General features: G+C 34.2%; 1 protein-coding gene across 1 annotated transcript; it reads right to left on the bottom strand.

Annotated features, from left to right (window-relative positions):
* Nucleotides 1-13,393: 13,393 nt before the first annotated feature.
* On the bottom strand, nt 13,394-17,037 carry LOC149156057 (flavanone 3-dioxygenase 2-like). Its single transcript, XM_089444620.1, has 6 exons — nt 16,714-17,037; nt 14,369-14,488; nt 14,176-14,240; nt 13,810-14,131; nt 13,651-13,694; nt 13,394-13,556 (listed from the first exon to the last, which is right to left on the bottom strand). Exons 1-6 carry the CDS (start codon nt 17,035-17,037, stop codon nt 13,394-13,396), a joined length of 1,038 nt encoding a protein of 345 aa, XP_089300746.1.
* Between the last annotated feature and the right edge of the window lie 3,993 nt (nt 17,038-21,030).

The following is a 21,030-nucleotide window of genomic DNA, read 5'->3' on the forward strand; positions in this document are numbered from 1 at the left end:
TGTCCTTACAAAGGCAGTTTTACAAGCTATCCCTATTTTTATGTTATCAGCTCTCCCAGCTCCAAAAGGAGTTTTGCAGCAATTCAGAAATATCCAAAGCAACTTTCTATGGGGTAAGGAGGAGACTAGGAAGAAATGGGCCTTGGTTTCCTAGGAAAAAAATCTGTAAACTGAAGCATGAGGGAGGCCTTGGCTTGGATGACCAGGAGATTCTCAATAAAGTTTTAGGGGCCAAACTATGGTGGTGATGGGTTCATGTCCAAATGCTCAATGGGCAAGTATTTGGAAAGAAAAATATGCCAACTCTTGGCAATCAAGAGATCTCATAAGAATGTCTGGAATTATAAAAGGGTCATACATCTGGAATAAAGCCTGGAAGAATAGGTGTCTTGTACAAAATAATAGCTTCTATGAAATCAGCGAGGGAAATGTAGCACTATTGTGCGAGGATAGATGGCAACAAGAACCAATTTTGCTAAAAGAGGACTTTCTTAGCCTTAAGAGTGAAACAGACATCCAAGGTTTAGGTAAGGTAAAAGATTTCTGGGATCACACTTTGAATCCTGAAAAGTGGAGAGTCTGGAGGAACATTAATTGTGATGACAATAGACCCTTGAAAACAAAAGCAGAAGAACTTAGAAGAATACTGGATCAAAGAATGATCTTAGTAGCAGGGAGGCAGGATCAGCTAAGATGGGGCAACAACAAAGTAGGAACCTTTATTCTTAGGGAAGTAAAATGTATTCTCTTAGAGTTGGATTCCCATGTTCCAGATAAAACCTGGTAGAAACTTTGGAAGCACCAAGGGTGGATGAAGATAAAACTCTTCATGTGGCTAGTTCTTCAAAATAAAATCTTGACTTGGGACAATATTAGAAAAAGGGGCATTCTGGGGCCTTCCATTTGCCAGCTTTGTAAAGCTCAGGAGAAAACAATGGAGCATATACTCAACAACTGCATTTTGTCCTCCTGGTTATGGGATTCTTTCGCCATCATTTTTCAAAAGTCTAATAGGGATAAAGGGAGTATCAATAACACCCTTAGATTGGGCCCTAACACCAAGCTTCATCATGTGGCATGTCTGGAAAGAAAGGAACAAGAGAATTTTCAGGAATGAAAAAAATCCCCCTCAGAGACTGTTCGAGCTAACCTTGAATCAACTTAGGGAAACTGTTAGCAACATAGTGCACAATCAGCCCAAGAATCCTTCCTCAAAGGTGGATTTAAGAATTCTCAGACATCTAGGTATGCAGGGGCTCATTCCTCAAAGCCTGCAGAGGACAGGAAACACAAGGGAGGTGGAGAAGGACTTTTGGCATCCTCCTATGACAAGTTTTTCGAAATTAAACATTGATGGTGCTTCGAAGGGGAACCCAGGAACTACTAGTTTTGGAGGAGTTTTAAGGGACGAAGAAGGAATCATCATCTTTATCTTCCATGGTGATTTAGGCAAAGCTACCAACAACATGGCAGAATTAAGTGCCTTGGAACAAGGCTTAGAGTTTTTAAAGTAGGACAATCGCTTAAATGTTATTATTGAAGAAGACTATTTATTAGCCATCAATTCGATGAAAAGAATTAGTTGTGGAACTGAACCAGAGAAAGTTTCAAAACATTGGAGGCTGATCAGGGTTTTCCAAAGAATTCAAAGTCATCCCTTGGGTCCTCGCACAGTCTGTTTCAACCACGTGCAAAGAAAAGCCAATAAGCTGGCGGATATCCTGGCTAGCTAAGGAGTGAACTCCACTGAAGGCAAGGCATTGAGGAAGTGGTAGGAGCTACCTCAAAGTAGACTAAAGGCTCTCTGTAGCGAGCAGGCTATAGAGGATATGGACATATTTGGTAACAGAGCAAAGGAGGAGTGTACACAATGACTACAATGCAAAAAGTTTCACCTTTGTTCTTCAGTCAAGTTTTCAGAAGTCGGCCTCGAAAAACCTTGGTTATCATTAACAGGTTTTCGCGGTTCTCCAGGTGGCAGAACTGTAGAGAGACCCATAGCAATCCAAATTTTTATTATAGATATAGAAAAAGCAATGAGTGGGACGGAAAACATGGATTTCTCGGTGACCGCAATTTCCTCTTTTTTCTTTGGTGGAAAGGAAATGAGCTATACTGGTGGTTTTTTGGTGATCACATGGCACTTAAGCAGAAAGTGGTTTTATTGTTTTGGGAGTGATTCCATTGGGCATTCTACACGTTGTAGGAGAGAGAAAATGTAAACCGCCCTCCCTGGGTGCTATTGTTCGGGAACCTAGTGCTACGCGATATGGCTCACGACCGTTGGATCTGGTGGAGCATATCTATGGCCAAGAATGAGTGTGCTATTTTGCAAGCGGGACTGTTAAACTTTGTTTGACTTCGTAGGGTGAATCTCTCTCGTCTGATGAATGGCTTGGGGGTTAGGATGGTTATTGTTCTAAAGGCAAGTTTGGTGTGCTTGTGTCTGAATGGCTCTGCTGTGATCCTTTGTTTTTCCGCCCACTAGGTGCTTTCTTTGTACGTATTTTCCAGAGTTAGGTGGCATTCTCTGCTAGGTTGAAGGTCTATTTTTTATGCGGCTAGCCTTTTTTGCCAAGGTTGGTGTTAGTTGGACTTTTGTATTCTATGTAAATTCTTGTTCGCTTAATGATATAGAAGGCACTACTCTTGCTTCAGCAAAAAAAATAATAGTTTTATTAGTATTAGTTTTATTTTTTGGTAATAAATTTTACTCGTGCGTGATTTATTATTTATTATTGGTATCTATACTATTAATCCTAAAATCATTAATATTGATAATGTTTATGTTATTAATGTTTAATGTTTGTTGTTGTTGTTAATAATAATAATGTTTGTTGACACCTAATCTTCATGATTGGGGGAATTTGTAAATAAATAAATTAGGAATGTGAAAAGTCATCGGGAGATGAACTGAACAATCACTCCTATTGTATATAACAATAACCTACCTATGGAATAATAGACGAATCAGTTTTACTGCCTTTGGAGAGTTACTTCCTAGCTTGACATGGTATCAGAGCCAGCTTCTATTCTTTGTAACTCCCTCCTGCATAGTCTGCTCATATTCTGCCCATGTTCTACACGCTGACATGTATGTCCTTGCGAAATCTCAGTCATTGTTCAATAATTTCGTTGTGTGTGAGTTCCATTTTGCTATGCGTTGTGAGTCTCAACCCAAGCCTGCGCCTGCCTATTCTTCTGAATACAATAATCACTCTCTGGCTGTCCCGACAGAGAACTGAACAGTCAGACCATGTTATAAACGTTTCAAAATGGCGTTATTCCTCCATTGCATGAATTTCTTCATGGTACGCCTCCATTGATTATACTCTGCGGATTCTCACATCTCACCTGCACCTTCATTGATTATTCTGTGTGGATCTTGTAGGAACATCCCATTGGAGAAACGGTTTCCTCTTCTATGCCATTTCCACTGCCCCAATGTTTACGTCAATGAATCGATTTCACGGGGTGCCGAAATCCCTTTGTTTTCACTTGCTCAAGCACTAGGATCTGAAATTGATCCTAGTATACATGTTGGACGTTTTCCTACTGATTTATTTCTTGCATACATTGTTGCACACTTAAAACTGCCATTTAGAATAATTGGATTTTTGTGGCACTGGACACTTGGTGGCATTCTTGTTTCCAGCGAATTCACCCAACAGCCGTGGAATTTTAGTTCCTTGGCTTTCTTTTCGGGTTAATTTTCCGGACATTGGCTCTCTGCAAAACCATCCATTGAAAAACATCTCGATTATATCCGTTAAAGTTTTAAGCAGAACCTGAGGCGTAGCATCTGGAACCTGACATGATATGCGAACCTGATGTGCTATTAGAGGATGCGAACCTGATGCGTTTTGTACCTGTGCCATCAGCACAAGAGTTGTTGCAGAATATATTTGAAAATATGGATTGAATTTTTAAAAGAAATGTGATGAATGAACTAGCGCCTATAGAATATTTGAGAATATTTGCTTGTTTGTCTATGAACCAGCACTCTATCGTTTTATTTTTGTGAACGAGGTCTCGGTTCCCCAAAGAAGAGTCCACAACGACCGCATAGTCACAAGGAGTCCAACAAATTGTTGAAGAAGATCAATGCATAGTTTTTTAAAATCATTTAAATCATTTGAATGGTAATGTTACCCTGCTGTGTTGTATAGTTAAAGTGTTGAAGTGATATGTAATATATAAATATATTACATTTCAAAACATTTGATACATAATATTTCAATGTAATGCTGGATGCCTTTATCAAACATTGGAGGGATTTGAAGAAAATATAGTGCATAAAGTTGTAGCGTAAGGAAGAGATTTGAAATCTTTTGAGAATGCCTTTTTGAGTGCAATTTCACTGTATATCAGCAGAAGTTTTTTTTTATCAGCAGAAGTTTTTTTTACAGAATGCATTCAATCATCTCTATGGTAGGAATAGTTCTCACTGGCAAGGAGAACTATCCTGAATGGTCCCGGATGATAAAACACACCCTCATCTTGAATGAGTTGTGGAAAGGAGTGTGTGTCGGAGAAGCAGACAATGACCCAGTGCAGCCTACATCAGACAAAGAGCTCGTCATTTGGGAAAACAAGAACAGCAAAGCCTATGCATTAATCGTAGCATCTGTAAATGAAGAGGTGAGTCACCCTATTTCATCATATTCAACTGCCTTTGAAACTTTACAAAAGCTGAAAGAACTCTATGACTCACATTCTGCACTTGAAATTGTTCAGCTCATGATTAAACTCTTCACTCTTGAACTGAAAAATAATGATCCTCTTGCTCTTGCATCTGAAGTAAAGTCTATAATGCATGATATCAAATCCACTAAGGTTGAGCTGGATATCCCTCTTATTGCTTTTCTCAAGGCACTCTATCCTACCTACTCCAATTATCTTGAGTCTTTACAAGCAAATGGAAATCTTAAAGATATAACCTTTGAATCTCTTGTGAAAAAGTTTTTTGAAAGAGAGAAATCCTTTGGAAAGAAGACAACCCCTGAATCTTCTGAATAGACTGTGTGCCTTGCTCATATAGAAAAGCATCCTGCTCAAGATTCTACAAGAGGAAGAGGTGGACGAAGAGGAAGAGGAAGATACTTCAGAGGCAGGGGGGGCGGACATTCTCAAGGGGAAAAGGCAGACTTACACTGCATCCGCTACAAAAGAAATGGATCACATGATGCTTCTACATGCAAGCTACCATGGGACAAAATTGAACAGAAAAGAAACCAACAGAAAGGTAAAACTGATGATACAGAAAAAGGTAAAGCACCTGAATTAGCTCACTATATTGAGGCACAATGTAACATTGGAGTAAATGAAGATTTGTTTAATGCTTCACTTGCTTCTTCGGAAAATGATTGGTTGCTTGATTCAGGAGAAACCTATCATATGACTCATAGAAAAGATTTTTTTGAAGATTTCACTAATAATGTTGATGGAGCAGTATACTTTGCAGATCAGTCAAAAATCAAGCCATTAGGGCTTGGCACAATCATGCATAATGCCTGGTCTTCTAGACTTTCTTCTGGATCATGTTCTATATCTCCCACAGCTCAAAAGAAACTTGTTGTCCTTGGTTCACATCCGCCAGCAAGGTCACTCCATTCATATGTTTGATGGCAAGCTTGAGGTAAGAAAAGCATCTGACCACTCACTTGTCATGAGGGGAATAGAAGAAGAAAGGCTTCTCAAACTGCAAGGAACCTCTGCTCATGCACAACATTTCTCATATATTTATCATCATGAAGAAGGTACACTTCCATCAAATTTATTATGGCATGCTAGATTTGGACATTTAAACTATGACAGTCTCCGCTTATTGAAGAAAAATGGTGTTTCTAGTTTGCCTACAATTCCTAGGAAACATAAGCAATGTGATGCTTGCATTCTAGGAAAGCATAACAAACAGTCTTTTCATGATTCACATTCAAGAGCACATAGGAAGCTTGAACTCATTCATTCAAATTTATGTGGTCCAATGACTGTTCCTTCTGCAAATGGAAATAAATATATCATGACATTTATTGATGATTACACCAGAATGTGTTGGGTTTATTTATTGAAGAAAAAATCTGATGCTTTTCAAACATTCAAGAATTTTCATAAATGGATTGAAAATGATGCACAATCTCATATTGGGTCTATTCGCACTGATAATGGAAAATAATATACATCAAATGAATTTGAAAACTATCTTCGCCAACATGGGATCAAACATCAAACAACTTTTCCTTATAATCCCCAACAGAATGGTGTAGCTGAAAGAATGAATAGAACAATCTTGAATATGGTACGATCCATGCTTTTCTTTGAAAATGTAAAGATAATGTTTTGGGTTGATGATGTTCTATGTGCTGCATATATAAAGAATAGATGTCCATCTAATGCTATAAGAAACAAGACTCCTTATGAATTGTGGTATGGACATGTTCCTTCGGTAAAACATCTCAGGATCTTTGGTTCCACCTGTTATGCTTTGATACCAAAGGTACATAGAAACAAACTTGGTGCTATAAGTCGTAAGTGTATCTTCCTGGGGTATTCAAACACCCCCAAAGCATACCGCCTCTATGATGAAGTAAATAGAAAGTTTGTTATATCTAGAGATGTAATTTTTCTTGAATCATCCAAATCTGACAATGTTGTTGAGCGGCAACTTGATCGCTTGGATAGATTCGCAAAAATGAAATCATTTCAAGAATTTGATAATCAGATTCCACATATTGAAGGGGGGATTCCTATACTAGATCAACATGTGGAATCTTCTTCTGAAGAACACTCTCCCCCGAATGAAACTCCAACAACGGATGATGCTTTAAGTGATGTAATTGATATAATTTGGAGACTCAATCTTGATTCAATCCCAACTCAATCAACAGAGCAGCCTGGACCATCTCAGAAAGGTCCCCCAAAGTGGCTGACAAAGACACTTGAAAGTGTTCATCCTGATGAAATTGGAAAAACAGGAACGAGAAATTGAAACCGACAAAATGGAGGTGATGTAGATGACTCTAATTCACCTATTGATATGGATGTTACTTATGATTGTGAATTGAACTTGTCTACAAATTTTGAACCAAATTCCATGAAAGAAGTTGCTTCTCATGATGAATGGAAAGAAGCGATGCAAAAGGAGTATGATGCCCTCATAAAGAATGGCACTTGGAAGCTGGTTGATCCTCCATTTGGAACCAAACCAATAGGCTACAAGTGGGTCTACAAGAACAAGTACAAAGCTAATGGCTCATTTGACAAGCACAAAGCTAGGCTTGTGGCAAAAGGTTTTGCACAGAAGGAAGGGGTCGATTATGAGGAAAATTTTGCCCCCACAACAAAATGGGCCACCATCCGGACACTCTTTGCACTACCAGCTCAGAACGGTTGGAAAGTCCATCAAATGGATGTAAAAACTGCATTCTTGAATGGAGATCTAAAAGAGAATGTTTTTATGTCCCAACCTGAAGGATTTGCTGTGAAAGGACATGAACATAAAGTATGCAAACTTGTGAAGTCCTTGTATGGCCTCAAACAAGCACTGCGAGCCTGGTATGAAAAACTAACTAAGCATCTTCTGAAACTCAACTTCAATCATTTTGATCTTGATGATGCAACTTTATTTTTCAAGAAAGTTGGCAAAACAGTTTTGTATCTTGTGGTATATGTAGATGATCTTTTAATGATGGGGAACAATGAAAGCTACATTGCATCCATAAAGAAGGAATTGGGGAAAAGTTTTGAAATGACTGATTTGGGCTGTGTTCATTACTATCTTGGCATTGAAGTAACCCAACATGCAAAATCCATATTTCTTTCTCAAAAGAAATACATTGGAGATTTGTTAAACAGATTTGGCATGACAGAGTGCAATCCTATTTCGACTCCAATGGAACAAAACTTAAAGCTCACATCTATTGAAGGAAAGGAAATTGAGGATGCAACAAAGTATAGACAGCTTGTAGGAAGTCTCATCTACCTACTACTACTAGACCAGACATTTCATTTACTGTTGGAATCCTCTCCAGGTTTATGAAAAAGCCTTGTGAGGGACATTGGTCTGCTGCAAAAAGAGTTCTAAGGTACTTGAAGGGAACTCAAGACCTTGGAATCAAGTATACACAGGTGGACGACTTCAGCTTGATTGGATACTCCGATTCGGACTTCGATGGAGACAAAGAAACTGGGGTATCTACTTCACGATATGCTATGAGTCTTGGATCACGAGTTGTCTCCTGGAGATCATGCAAACAATCAGTTCCAACAAATTCCACAACAGAAGCAGAATACGTGGCAGCAGCTGAAGCAATGAAAGAAATTGTGTGGCTCAGGAAAATTCTTGAAGATTTTCAAGTAAAACAAGTACAATAAACTCCACTCATGATTGATAACACCTCTGCAATAAAGTTGGCCAAGAACCCAAAGTTCCATGATCGAACAAAGCATATCAATACTAAATATCATCTGATTCAACATCATGTTGAGGCCAAAACAATCCATCTCCGTCATTGTTCCACAAACGAGTAAATTGTAGACATCTTCACAAAAGAACTTGGAAAGGAAAAGCTTGAACGATTCAGAATGATGCTTGGACTCACCAACATCCCTTCAGATTAACGGGGGAATGTTGACACCTAATCTTCATGATTGGGGGAATTTGTAAATAAATAAATTAGGAATGTGAACGGTCATCGGGAGATGAACTGAACAATCACTCCTATTGTATATAACAATAACCTACCTATGGAATAATAGACGAATCAGTTTTACTGCCTTTGGAGAGTTACTGCCTGGCCTCACAATGTTTTAAAAATGTTATTAATATTAAGATTTAAGTTAATTATAGTTAATATTTAATATTATTTTAACTTTATATTGTTTGTAATTTATTTTTAATAAATTTAAAGTTGTTTGTAATGTGATGAACAAAAAAAGTTGTCACAATGTGTTGAGCAACAAATGATGTCACAATATGATGAACAACAAATTATGTTGCAATGTAATGAATAATAAACACCATTGCAATATGGCAAGGATTAAATATCATCACAATTTCATGAGCAACAAAAACCATTGCAATGTGGCAAACAACACAACTTATTTCGTGAAAAAGAATATCTATCATCATAATGGTAAAATAAAAAATACCATTGCAATATGATGAATAACAACAATGTCACAATGTGGCAAACAATGCCACAATATTAAGAATAATCATCATTATTAGAAAGTGCAGATCAATGCGATGAAAAATAAACATTTTCATAATGTAACCAACAATATAAATTTAGTAACCTTAAGTTAGTTTTCCATGTGACAATGAACAAAGAATGTCACAATATGTTGAGTAAAAATTGGCATCACAATGTGACTAGCAATAAATGGTGTTTCAATGTGATGTATAATAAACATCATCATACTTTGATGAATATTAAACATTATTACAATGTGTCAAACAACATACACCTTTGCAATGTGGCAAGTGACAAATGTCATTGCATTGTGATGAATAATATCCATCATCATAATGTGCCAACCAATAAATGGCATTGGAATGTGATGATAAAAATAAAGATGTCACAATGTGACAGACAATGTGACAATGTTGTCAATAATCAATATGGTCACAACGTGTAAAATAAGAAATGATGTTGTATGTGATGAACAATAAGCATTATCACAATGCAACCTAGATAACTTAAAAAAAAAAATCGATGTGATGAACAACAAACAATATTGTAATATAGTGAATAATAAATGTCATTACAATGTGAAGGATATGAAATGTCATCGCAATGTGATGAATAACAAATAATGTCACAGCGTTATGAACAAGGTCACAATGTTATGAATAATCGTCATTGTCAGAATGTCTAGAATAAGAAATAACATACAATGTTACCAACAATAAATATCATCGCAATATACCAAAAAATATATGATATACCCTAATGGCATATGCATCATACTATGGGTCATGCATGGTTAGTATATATTAACAAATTCTTCCTTGTCAAACATGTTAAAAAATGGTCAGCCATAGTCAAGATGGTCAAATATAGACAAAAAATCTGAATATCACAATTGTTAATCATGGTCACAATGGTCAACCATGACAACATGGTTGAGCATACTCAAAATAATCATCCATAGTCCTCACATTCAACACAATCAACTATAATCAACATGTTACATATCCAAGATAGAAAACATCAGAAACCATAATTAAACATAGTAAACCTACTTAAAAATAATCAACCATGTTCAACCATCACTGAAACAACTAAAAAATAGTCAACCATGGTCACCATAATTAACCATGGCCACGATGACGATCCATGGTCAAGCACTTTATCAAACATAGTGAATGTGGTCATCCAAATTCATCTATTATGAAACATTGTCAACCATGCTTAACCATGTTCGCCCATATTCAATGATACTCGACGATAGCCTAACATGCTTTTACAAGCTCATTTGTGGTCAAACAAGCTACCATGGTCAAACATGGATAATAATTTCAACCATACTCAACCAAATCAAGAATGGTCAACAATAACTAAATTGATAATTAGTAGTCAACCATAGTTAACCATAATTGATCATTATCAATCCTTGCCACCAATGGCCTACCATGGTCACCTACGATCATTCTCATGAATCCTTCACCAGCCATGGTCAACCATTGTCAACTATATTGAGCAACAACTAATCCTCTTCAACCATTGGCAACCATAGTCAACAACAGTCAAATTTAATTAACCTTAATCAAACATATCTTGACTATAGTCAATAATAATAACTGTAATTAATCATATTCAACCATATTCAACCACAATCAACCATATTCTAACCATTATCATCCTTAGTTAGAAATAGTCAACCATCATACACCACAAACAACATGGGAAATCATGGTCAACGAAGACCAAACATGGTCAAACCATTTTCAATAATGCTCTCCATGGTCAACATGGTTAATAATGGTCACCCATCGGCAACATGGTTGAACATGGTCAACCATAGTAGACATGGGCATCAATGTGAAACATGATTGACCACGGTCATCTATAGTAAACACTCACAACTTTGGTCAACCATGCATACCCATATCCAACCATATATTGAGCATATTCAACCATGTTTCAGCGGCTCAACTATGGTCAAACAAGGTCAAATGAACTCATCCATAGTTATAAAAGATCAAACATTATAAACATAGTCAAACATTATAAAAAATGGTCACTCCTTATCACCCATGTTCAATCATACACAACCTTAGTTACCCATAGCCAAACTTGGTCAACCTTAAAGTTAACCATGATAAACCATAGTCAACCTAGACCAACCCATGCTCTACTCACTCTTAGCAGCCAACCATGCTCAACCATGGTTACAATGGTTAAACATGGTCAAAAAAGGTCTCTATGGTTGAATATGGTCAACCATATCCCTAAATTGTCAACATGGGTAATTACAATCTATCACAAAAAAGTATGGTCACCAATGGCCAATTATATCAAACCATGTTAATCCATGTTCAACCTAGTATAATTTATCAAAACATGTTCACTCACGGTCAACATGTTCAAACCATGGTCTTCATTCTCAACCATAGTGAGCCATGGTCAACCATCATCAACCATGACCAAAGATGGACAACCATGGTCAACTATGGTCAACAATTGTGAGTAATAACCTACCATAGTAATGTATAGTTTGATGTGGATGAGCATGCTCATCCATACCTAGCTATATGTTGACCATAATAAACCCTCCTCGACCATAAGTTGAAAAAATTTAGCTGTAGTTAGAGATAGTCAACCATTATATACTAATATTTTCCATGCATACCAACTATAAACTAACACAACCGCATTAGTAAATATGGTTGATATATGTTGATTGGTGACATTTTCCACCTTTGATATGCTAATTGACATATAAAGATGACATTAATAAAAGTATACCAACAACATTTAGTAATGTGCTTGTACTAAATATGTTTATAGTAGATTTTGAAATATTCTGTAAATTTATTTTATGAAGAAAGCAAATATTTAATTTAACTTAAATTTATAAAATTATTGAAATAATTTAAATTCTAAATTATTGAAATATTTTAAAATCTAAAATCATAAATATGGGACATAAGTTACTATAAATTAAAAATCTTATAAAAAATTACTTTGAAAAATATCACATGAGCCCAGGTTTATTAGCCAAGGTTTATTCAAGAATAGGAATATGTGGGAAACACGTTCATGTTTCGGCAATTCGTATTTATGTTGAGTACACGAAAACAGAAATATTTATGTTATACATTTAAATTACGAAGCTAAATCTTCCAGTTGCCTTTTTTTCATTCCGCATTCATTGGAAGAAAAACAAACGGATAACTAGTGAATTTAGCTATTTCACACAGGGGAAGGATACCAAAACAGAAAATCTTTATGTAATTTTCTATTGTCATTCGACATAGTATAGAACAATGAGACAAATACCAGTCGGGCAGTGATGTCTGTCAGTAGGGAAATCATTTGTGGTGAAGATAACATTCAAAGTAATATTTATGTTACGCGTTTAATATATGAAGCTAAATCTTCCAATGCCCTTACCCTTTTTATTTCATATGCATGGAAGAAATACAAATGGATATAGCCAGTGAATTTAACCATTTCCCCACTACGTGGACAAGTAGTAAGTATTTCGTAGTAGACTAATGAATGTTCAGGTATAGTGGACGACTTCAAAGTATTTCGTAGTAGAGTCACGAATGTTCAGGTATAGTGTATAGATGTTATTGGATTTGACAATTGTATGTCCAATAGTTTCTATGCATTCTGCTCAGGTATTTATTATATGTTGCGAGGTACTTCGGCCGCGGCTAACCACCTCGCTGCAGAGTTGGGTCCGAATCGCCCTTTGCAGAATTAAAAAAGAGACATAGAGTATAGATATATTGCTCAATTTAAAGGTATTTTAAATTCAAGTATCTTCCTAATAGAAGAGTAGCATGTATATTTAATACATTGAATTGATTTTATATGGTCGATTTGAGAAGTTTTTATTTAAAACTCTGATTTCATTTATACATTCAAAACATAATGGAATCACAATTACAACATATACTTAAAATCTCATCCATATATATATCGAATATTACTTTGGCAATATTCCAGCATATATATATTATTATGAAATATTGCGATACCAGCATATATATATAGAAGCAGGGCAATATTCCAGTATATATATATAGATATTTCTTGCTTATTGCTTATTGCTTTAGAAGCAGGGCAATATTCCAGATATATATATATAGAAACAGTTTATTGCTTTACGGCAGGCTGCTTAACCAATGCCTAGAACGTACATGGAGGTAGAGAAATCAGACGGTCGCATTTTGGAACGTATGGCCGTTGAAATCATGGCATGTAATTTCATCTTTTGCAGGCCCGGCGGCATCGTTAATACTGAAAAAGTCCAAGCACGTCTTACCGTCCAGATTTTTGCTCCAGAATTTACGATAGTATTCTTCGTAAGTGAATTTCCTGTAACGAGCAGGATTATTAGGATTGGTCAACGAAGAGGCGGGTTCTATCACTGCATCAGGAGAAGGGCAGTAAAACGTTGGAATAGAGATACGTGATACTGAGGAATTCACTATAGCACGGTGGATTGCTCAATACCTGAAACAGAGAGAAGAACTATATCATCACACAATTAAACAGCTTGCTATATGAGTATATGCTGTGATTGTTCTTTCGGGGCTACACTCATCATGGATTTCATCGAGTGCTTTACCTGTAATTGGTCTCCAATATTGATTACGAAGGAATTTGCAATGGGTTGAACAGCAATCCAATTTCCGTTGTTAAGCAAATGCAAGTCGGATACTTGATCCTGAAGAAGAACCGTGAGAGCGTTGGGATCTGTGTGACTCGGTAAGCCATAGGTGAGCTCTGGGTTCGGGCAGCGAGGGTAGTAATTTATTGCCATTTGTTGGCCGTGTTTTCCAAGAGCTTTATTCAGAAAGTCGGGCTGCAGTCCCAGGCTCTCTGATATGACAACTAGCAAACGTAAAGTCATTGCCCTAACCTCCATGCAGTATTTGCTAGCAACTTCTCTGCATTCATGCCAAACACAGGATTACTATAGTTAATTATATACCGGATGCAACGAATGGAATATAAATTTATAAGGACTCCGAAAATGGAAAGCTTTGTTATATCGACCTGTAAGCAGAAGGTTTTGTAGGCCAATAGTCAATATAATCTTCCAAAGGATAACAATGGAGTCTCAGGTAGTTTCTCCAATTAAAAACAGTCTCTTTCCTGACGTTAAAGCTACTCGACAAGCGTACAACGCGTGAAGGGTCTTCGGAATACAAATCTGCTCTATACTCCACAGGCATTGTGAAGAATTCTCGGGCAACTTCCAGCATTCTCTGGATCACCGTCTTGTGCACTCCATGATTTACGATCTGAGAACACATTGGAAAGTAATGCCAGTGGTATCAAATCTATGCAAACATTGGACTAACTTAGGTTTTCTGGTGTCAATTTAATTTCTCAAAATTATCAGAGTATATTGGCTCTGGCAAAACCGAACATGACCTGAATTAGTTTTGCTGCCTTATCAAAGGAGGCTTTAGAGTGAAACGAGATTTTCTTCCCTTAGTTGTTGAATTAGTGGACGACCAAGAGATTCAAAACATATCATTTTCTTTTAACTTTTGATGTCATTTTTTTCCCATATGCAGGAGGAACCGACATGTTTAGAGCACAGATTTTTACATTGATGGATAAGTAAATGACACTGTGACAAACTTATATGGAGTCCCTTGACACGCATTTCTCTATCATATTACATTGATGGGTAAGTGAGTGAGGCTGTCACAAACTTATATGAAGTCCCATGGATATACATCTTTATATTATATTTAATATTTGGTATTCATATTAACTCAATATTTTAAAAGATAAACTTTGATAGCCTTGTATGCTTGGCATTTTACAAAATTAAGATGACCAAATACTAATCCCTAATAATACTATTTACATTAAATATAAATTATATAAATTAATTATCTAAACTTTGAAAATATTATTATTATTATTAATCTATACCATTGACATTTTTTAACGAAATGTTTTATAATGTCAAATACTACTTGCTAATAATACTATTTACATTAAACATAAATTATATCAATTAATTATTTAAACTTTGAAAATATTATTATTAATAATAATCTATATCATTGATATTTTTTTACGAAATGTTTTATACTTAATTTTAAACAACATTAAACATAAATTATATCAATTAATTATTTAAACTTTGAAAATATTATTAATAATAATCTATATGGTTGATATTTTTTTACGAAATGTTTTATACTTAATTTTAAACGTTGAATATCATATGCATAACATATAGAGAGCAGGCCAGAATAGAAAAAGTACGCTAAGTGTTAAATTTATTAATTAAATTTAAATATAATTATTTTAATGAGCAATATAAATTTTATATATACTTATATTTATCTATATATATAAAAGTGTAGAGTTATTTTAATTCTAATCTATTAAGTTTTGATTGACTCAATAATCAATTTTTTTTTATTTCACAATTTAAGGAAAAGTTTGCACTTCAAATGATTTGATTTTGTGGGCACTTTGTCGATCAAGAATTAAAATGGATATATATATTGGTTTTGAGCAATATACTATAAAATATTTTAAATATGTTTTCTTTTTCTATTTTGACTTGTTTTATATCATAGTTCATATTAAAATATTTGTTTGTGATTCTACATATTAAAATGTCAATAAATGATATGTGATATATATACATAGGATATTCTCTCTTTCATGTATATAAATATTTTTTTTTGTTATAAATATTTTTTAGATGGTATATCAACTCCATATTAAGAATTTAATATATCGATAGAGAGTGAAAATACAAAAAAATTAATTGAATTATTTTATTTAATCATTTTAGTCCCAGTAGAGTATGCTTTTATGTAAAATTGATATAAAATTCTATTATTTAATATGGACATTAAAATATTTTAATTATGGTTAATAAATAATTTTTTTGTCATTGATATTTTTGTTTTAAATCATATATGTTAATATACAATAAATTCCACATCATATAATAACAATTCAATATTATTATTTATATATGTCATCATAAACTCTATATTGCATTTTTCTCCGATCTAAAAAATAAATTAATCATTTTTAGTTTCAATAATTTTATCTTTATATTAAGATTGACTAAAATTAAAATAGAAATTTATTTTTTATTATTATTATGATTTTTATTGGTTAATGTAACTATTATTTTTAAATATAAAATTATTTTTTTATATAAAATATCTCTGGGAAAAATAATATTTTAGCAAATTTATAAATAAAATATTTAGTATAAATAATAGAAATGGAAAAAGAAATCATATAACTAAATTTTTTAAAATGTATGAATTGGGTTAGGCATCCTCACGATTAATATTGGGTACATGTCAGGTATCTTGGGTTAAGTATATGCCTATTTTTATTAAAACCGATTAAATTTTTCCATATATAATCATTTAGGTATAAAATTTAAAATTTTCCATAATATGTACAGAAATCGAAAGGCAAAGCACTGGAAAAATCCGTACTGTTGACAAGCATCCTTGATGTTGCCAATCACCCTCAGCCTAGCAGAGACACTGAAATTGTCAAGATCCACCACCGGAATAAAGTCCGGAAAAGCCACCTCGTTTAGCCTTGGCCTCTCACTGGGAGGTCTGATGTAACAGTTCGGGATAACTTCAAGACAGGCCATTCCATCAGATATTAGTCCCACAGCCGACCTTACAAGATCGGTGTCTTGATCTTTGCTGCATATGTTCTCCTCTGTTGTCTGCACTCTTGTAATTGCTTCTGCAACTGTTTCTTCTAATGCCGGAGAAGGCTCCGGGATCACGATCTCTAATTCCGAAGGCATAGTATTGGCACCTGACAGCATAGGCATATTTCAGTACCGTGGAAAACTAAGAGAAACCCCTGAAAATCCGAACTAATCGAAAATTTGAGTGAAGAAATTTAATCTGCTAGGAGAGAATATGGCCTGAAAAGCAAGGACGGAGAGAAAAATGCATAACCTGGATCGGTTGAAATTATTGCTCTGGCCTGGGCAGATAAATATATGGCTACATTTCAAATGTGTCCAATACCTGTAGCTTTCTCAATATAAAATACCGAGTTGTTTAATACAGCGGAAGTTTTTTATTAATTCACCCTTAAGTTTGTACATTAAAAAGCAATAACTTCTAAAATTATATCGAGTAATTCACATAGATCTAAAACATTTAATGACAACTAAAAAACAACTCAAAAAACTTATCGGATTCCCATTTCTAGATTATTCTATTATAATATTATCAAATAGGATTATATCCTACGTGGTGAAAAATATCTGGCCACCTCTAAAAAAAATGCTTTCTGACGAAAGAGCTACGCATCTGCTCTGAGGTCATGCATTATGTAACATAGTCAGATCGCCGCTGATGTCTTCCTTAGCTAAAATCATTTTTCATTGGCCCTATCTTCTAAATTGAAAGTCTTGTTCATGTTAACACCCATTCACAGTGAAGTATTGAGTCAGTGACAGCGACCCGCAAACCCATTCACAGTGAAGTATTTTGTCAGTGACAGCGACCCCGCAAATGGAATCAAACTAACATGCTTTTATTTAAAGGTTCTTTTATAATCGTGGAGTAATTGAATATTAACATATATATGCGGAATAATATTATATTATGCATTCTAGAGGAGCTTAGTTGACACGAATCAAATATATACATCATTTTGTTATTAAGTGCTATTCATTTTCACGCTTCGTTGACTCGAATCCAATAACTATTTTATATATATATGTGTCATTTTCTTATGGATGGTTATTGATTTTCCTATTTTAAAATTATTTGGGTTAGTTCGAAAATATCATAAAATAATATAAATTGTTTAAATAATTATGATATTATTTATTAATATAATACTAATTTATTTTTACTCTATACATTTAGTAAGTTAGGGGCTAAGTGAAAAGCTTAGTGGAAAAAATTTAATGCTCAAATTTTTTATTTTGTATATATATAATAAAATACGTAATATGCTTAATATTATTATATTATGTATCTGAGAGGAGTTTAGTTCAGGGGAACCCAATAATTATTATTTATATATATATTATTTAAGTAATTATGATATTATCTATTAATGTAACACTCTTGAGTGAGAAGTAAATATTTAATTTAGTTTAATTCCATAGACGTAGTGAATTATAGATTAAGTGGAAAAATTTTAATGTTAGAAAGTTTTATTTTAATTTATTTTAAAAAGTTATGACAAGGTTGCATCCATATTATAGTAAGTGAACTCTACCAAATAAAGGTAGTCTTATCATTTAGTGGGTTGTTGCATCACATACATCCTTAGCATGTCTTCAAGTACCTAGTTCACTCATTCAATTTGTTCAACCATTTGAGGGTTATAAACAATATTGAGTTGTATATGTGTACCTAATTCAGTAAACATAGCTTTCCAAAAGGCAAATGTGAATTTCACATCCCTATCTCATATTACCGCTTTAGGGGCACCATTCAATCTAAAAATTTCTCTATGAAAATATCAACAATTTGAATTGTTTTATAAGTAGATTACACCGGTATGAAATTACTTAATTTATCTACTACAACCATTATGCAATCATTTTTCCTTCTAGATATAAGTAAACTAGTAATAAAATCAAGAGTAGCAATCTCCCCTTTCCATTTACAAATGGGTGATGGGTGCACCAATCATGTTGGATGATAATGCTCAGCCTTTACTTATTAGCATTCCAAGCACTTTTCCAAATACTATGGTACTTCCTTTTTTATACTATGCCATAAATAATATTTTCTTAGGGTATTAATTAGTTTTTGATAGCTATGATAAGCAACATAAGGAAATTTATAACATTCATCTAGGATTACTATTTTAATCCTTGTTGGTTAGGAACATAAAATCAATCCCTATAGATCAATATATTATCCTCATCAATATCAGATCCCAAATATTTTTCATTATAGTTTTGTAATTTTTATTTTTGCCACAAAAATCGGTCCTCTAGATTGCTAAGATCAACATCTTTAATGTGTTCTATAAAATTAGTTTTAACTTTTCTGAATGAGATTTCATACAAAAAAATCAATTATCTGCTTAAGGCATTTTCTTCTCAGTTCTCTTTACCCTTTAAATGTTTAATATCAAAATAAAATTCATTTAGAAATGTATACCATCATGCTTGGTGTGCATATAATGTGGTTTGTTTAAAATAACTAATTACACTATTGTGATAAGTCATCGATATGAACTTCTTGCCAAGAAGATGGTGTTGTCATACCGTTAAGGCATGAGCCACTGTTGTCAACTCCAAATCATACGATGAATATTTCTATTTGTTCTCTTTTAATTTCCAAGACTCATATGCTACAACTCTGCATTCTTGCATTAACAGTCCTCCAAACCGTTCTTTACAAGTGTTTTGTTCAAACCACAAATTATTTCTCTGGGTCTACAATTCTTAGAATGGGAGCTATGGTAAGTAAATTTTTCAGTTGGTCGAAACTACTTTAAGATTCAACTATCCACTCAAAACATTTCCCCTTCTTTTGTAAAGAGGTAATGGGGTAAGCTACTCTTGAAAATCCTTCAATGAAATGACCATATTACCATCTTAACCCCAAAAAATATCTTATTAGCAACATGACATTCCATTATGGTCTTAATCTTCTCAGGAGCTGCAACTATCCCATAATGCATGATGAAATGGCCTAAATATTGAATCCGATCCTTGTCAAATTCACATCTGCTATACTTAGCATATAGTTGATGCTCCTGTAAGGTTTGCAATACAATTTGCAAATGTTTCTTATGCTTTTCCATACTTCTATAAAAAATAAGGATATCAACAATAAATATTAATACAATTTTATCAAGATATCGATGACAAATTTTTTTCATAAGGCACATGAATGTTGATGGGAATTAGTAAGCTCAAAAGGTAAAATGACAAACTTGTAGTGCCCATGTTCTAAAAGTAGTTTATCATATGTCTTCTTCCTTAATCTGAATATGATGACATCTAGAGTGAAAATCAAATTTTGAGAACATCGTAGCCCACTTTACTTGATCAAACAGATTATCTATCTTGGGTAGTGGGTATTTATTCTTAACTGTCAATTCGTTTAAATTTCTAAAATCACTGCAAAGTCACAAGGTACCATCTTTCTTCCTAACCAAGAGTTCAAGATCTGCACAAGGTGACACAATTGGGTGAATATACTTCATAGCCAGTAGCTCCTATAGCTAAATTTTTAGCTCAGTGAGGTTGTAATTGGTCTCAATTTTAGGGCTATGTTGATTCCTTGTGTTTCTTATCTACTCTTCCTGATTAAGGAAACTAATGGTTTTTGTTTTATAGTTTACAAGCGACCAATGTTTCTAAATCTATTCCATGCCAATTAAGATATCATAGGACCCTAAAGGTAATATATTTAAAATTTTTGTTATTGGTTGATATCCAATAAAAACAAGTCAATTTTATGCCCTGTATATCACTCTTCTTTTGGCCCATATGGCTAACTGCACCAGCTAGGGGCTTACATTTTACTGCATGTAAATGACATAATTCTACTATTTTAAGGCTTATATAACTCAGACAAGCTCCAAGGTCAATTAAAAAAAATACGACATGGTTAAAGATTTTACCTTCAAACTAAACCATTATAAGTTGATATTATGTTTGATAATCATTTAATGCAACATTAATGTTAGGCACACTCCTTGCTATCTCCCCCTCTATAGATGCCTCCTCGATATGTGTTTGATATTCTGTCCTCCTTCGATAAGGGAAACTTATAACCTAGTGGGGTTCCCCACATCCTCAACACTACAATTAGGGGTCTTGAAAACTTGTCAA

This window comes from Pinus tabuliformis, chromosome 9, assembly GCF_031772625.1.
Source record: "Pinus tabuliformis cultivar Carrire ecotype Pingquan chromosome 9, CPIR1, whole genome shotgun sequence".
NCBI lineage: Eukaryota > Viridiplantae > Streptophyta > Pinopsida > Pinales > Pinaceae > Pinus > Pinus tabuliformis.

Coding starts and splice junctions, on each gene's coding strand:
- LOC149156057 (XM_089444620.1), bottom strand. CDS start 17,037: ATGCCTATGCTGTCAGGTGCCAATACTATGCCTTCGGAATTAGAGATC. Junction 14,132..14,175: donor TATTCCATTCGTTGCATCCG/GTATATAATTAA, acceptor GCATGAATGCAG/AGAAGTTGCTAGCAAATACT. Junction 13,695..13,809: donor ATATTGGAGACCAATTACAG/GTAAAGCACTCG, acceptor TCTCTGTTTCAG/GTATTGAGCAATCCACCGTG.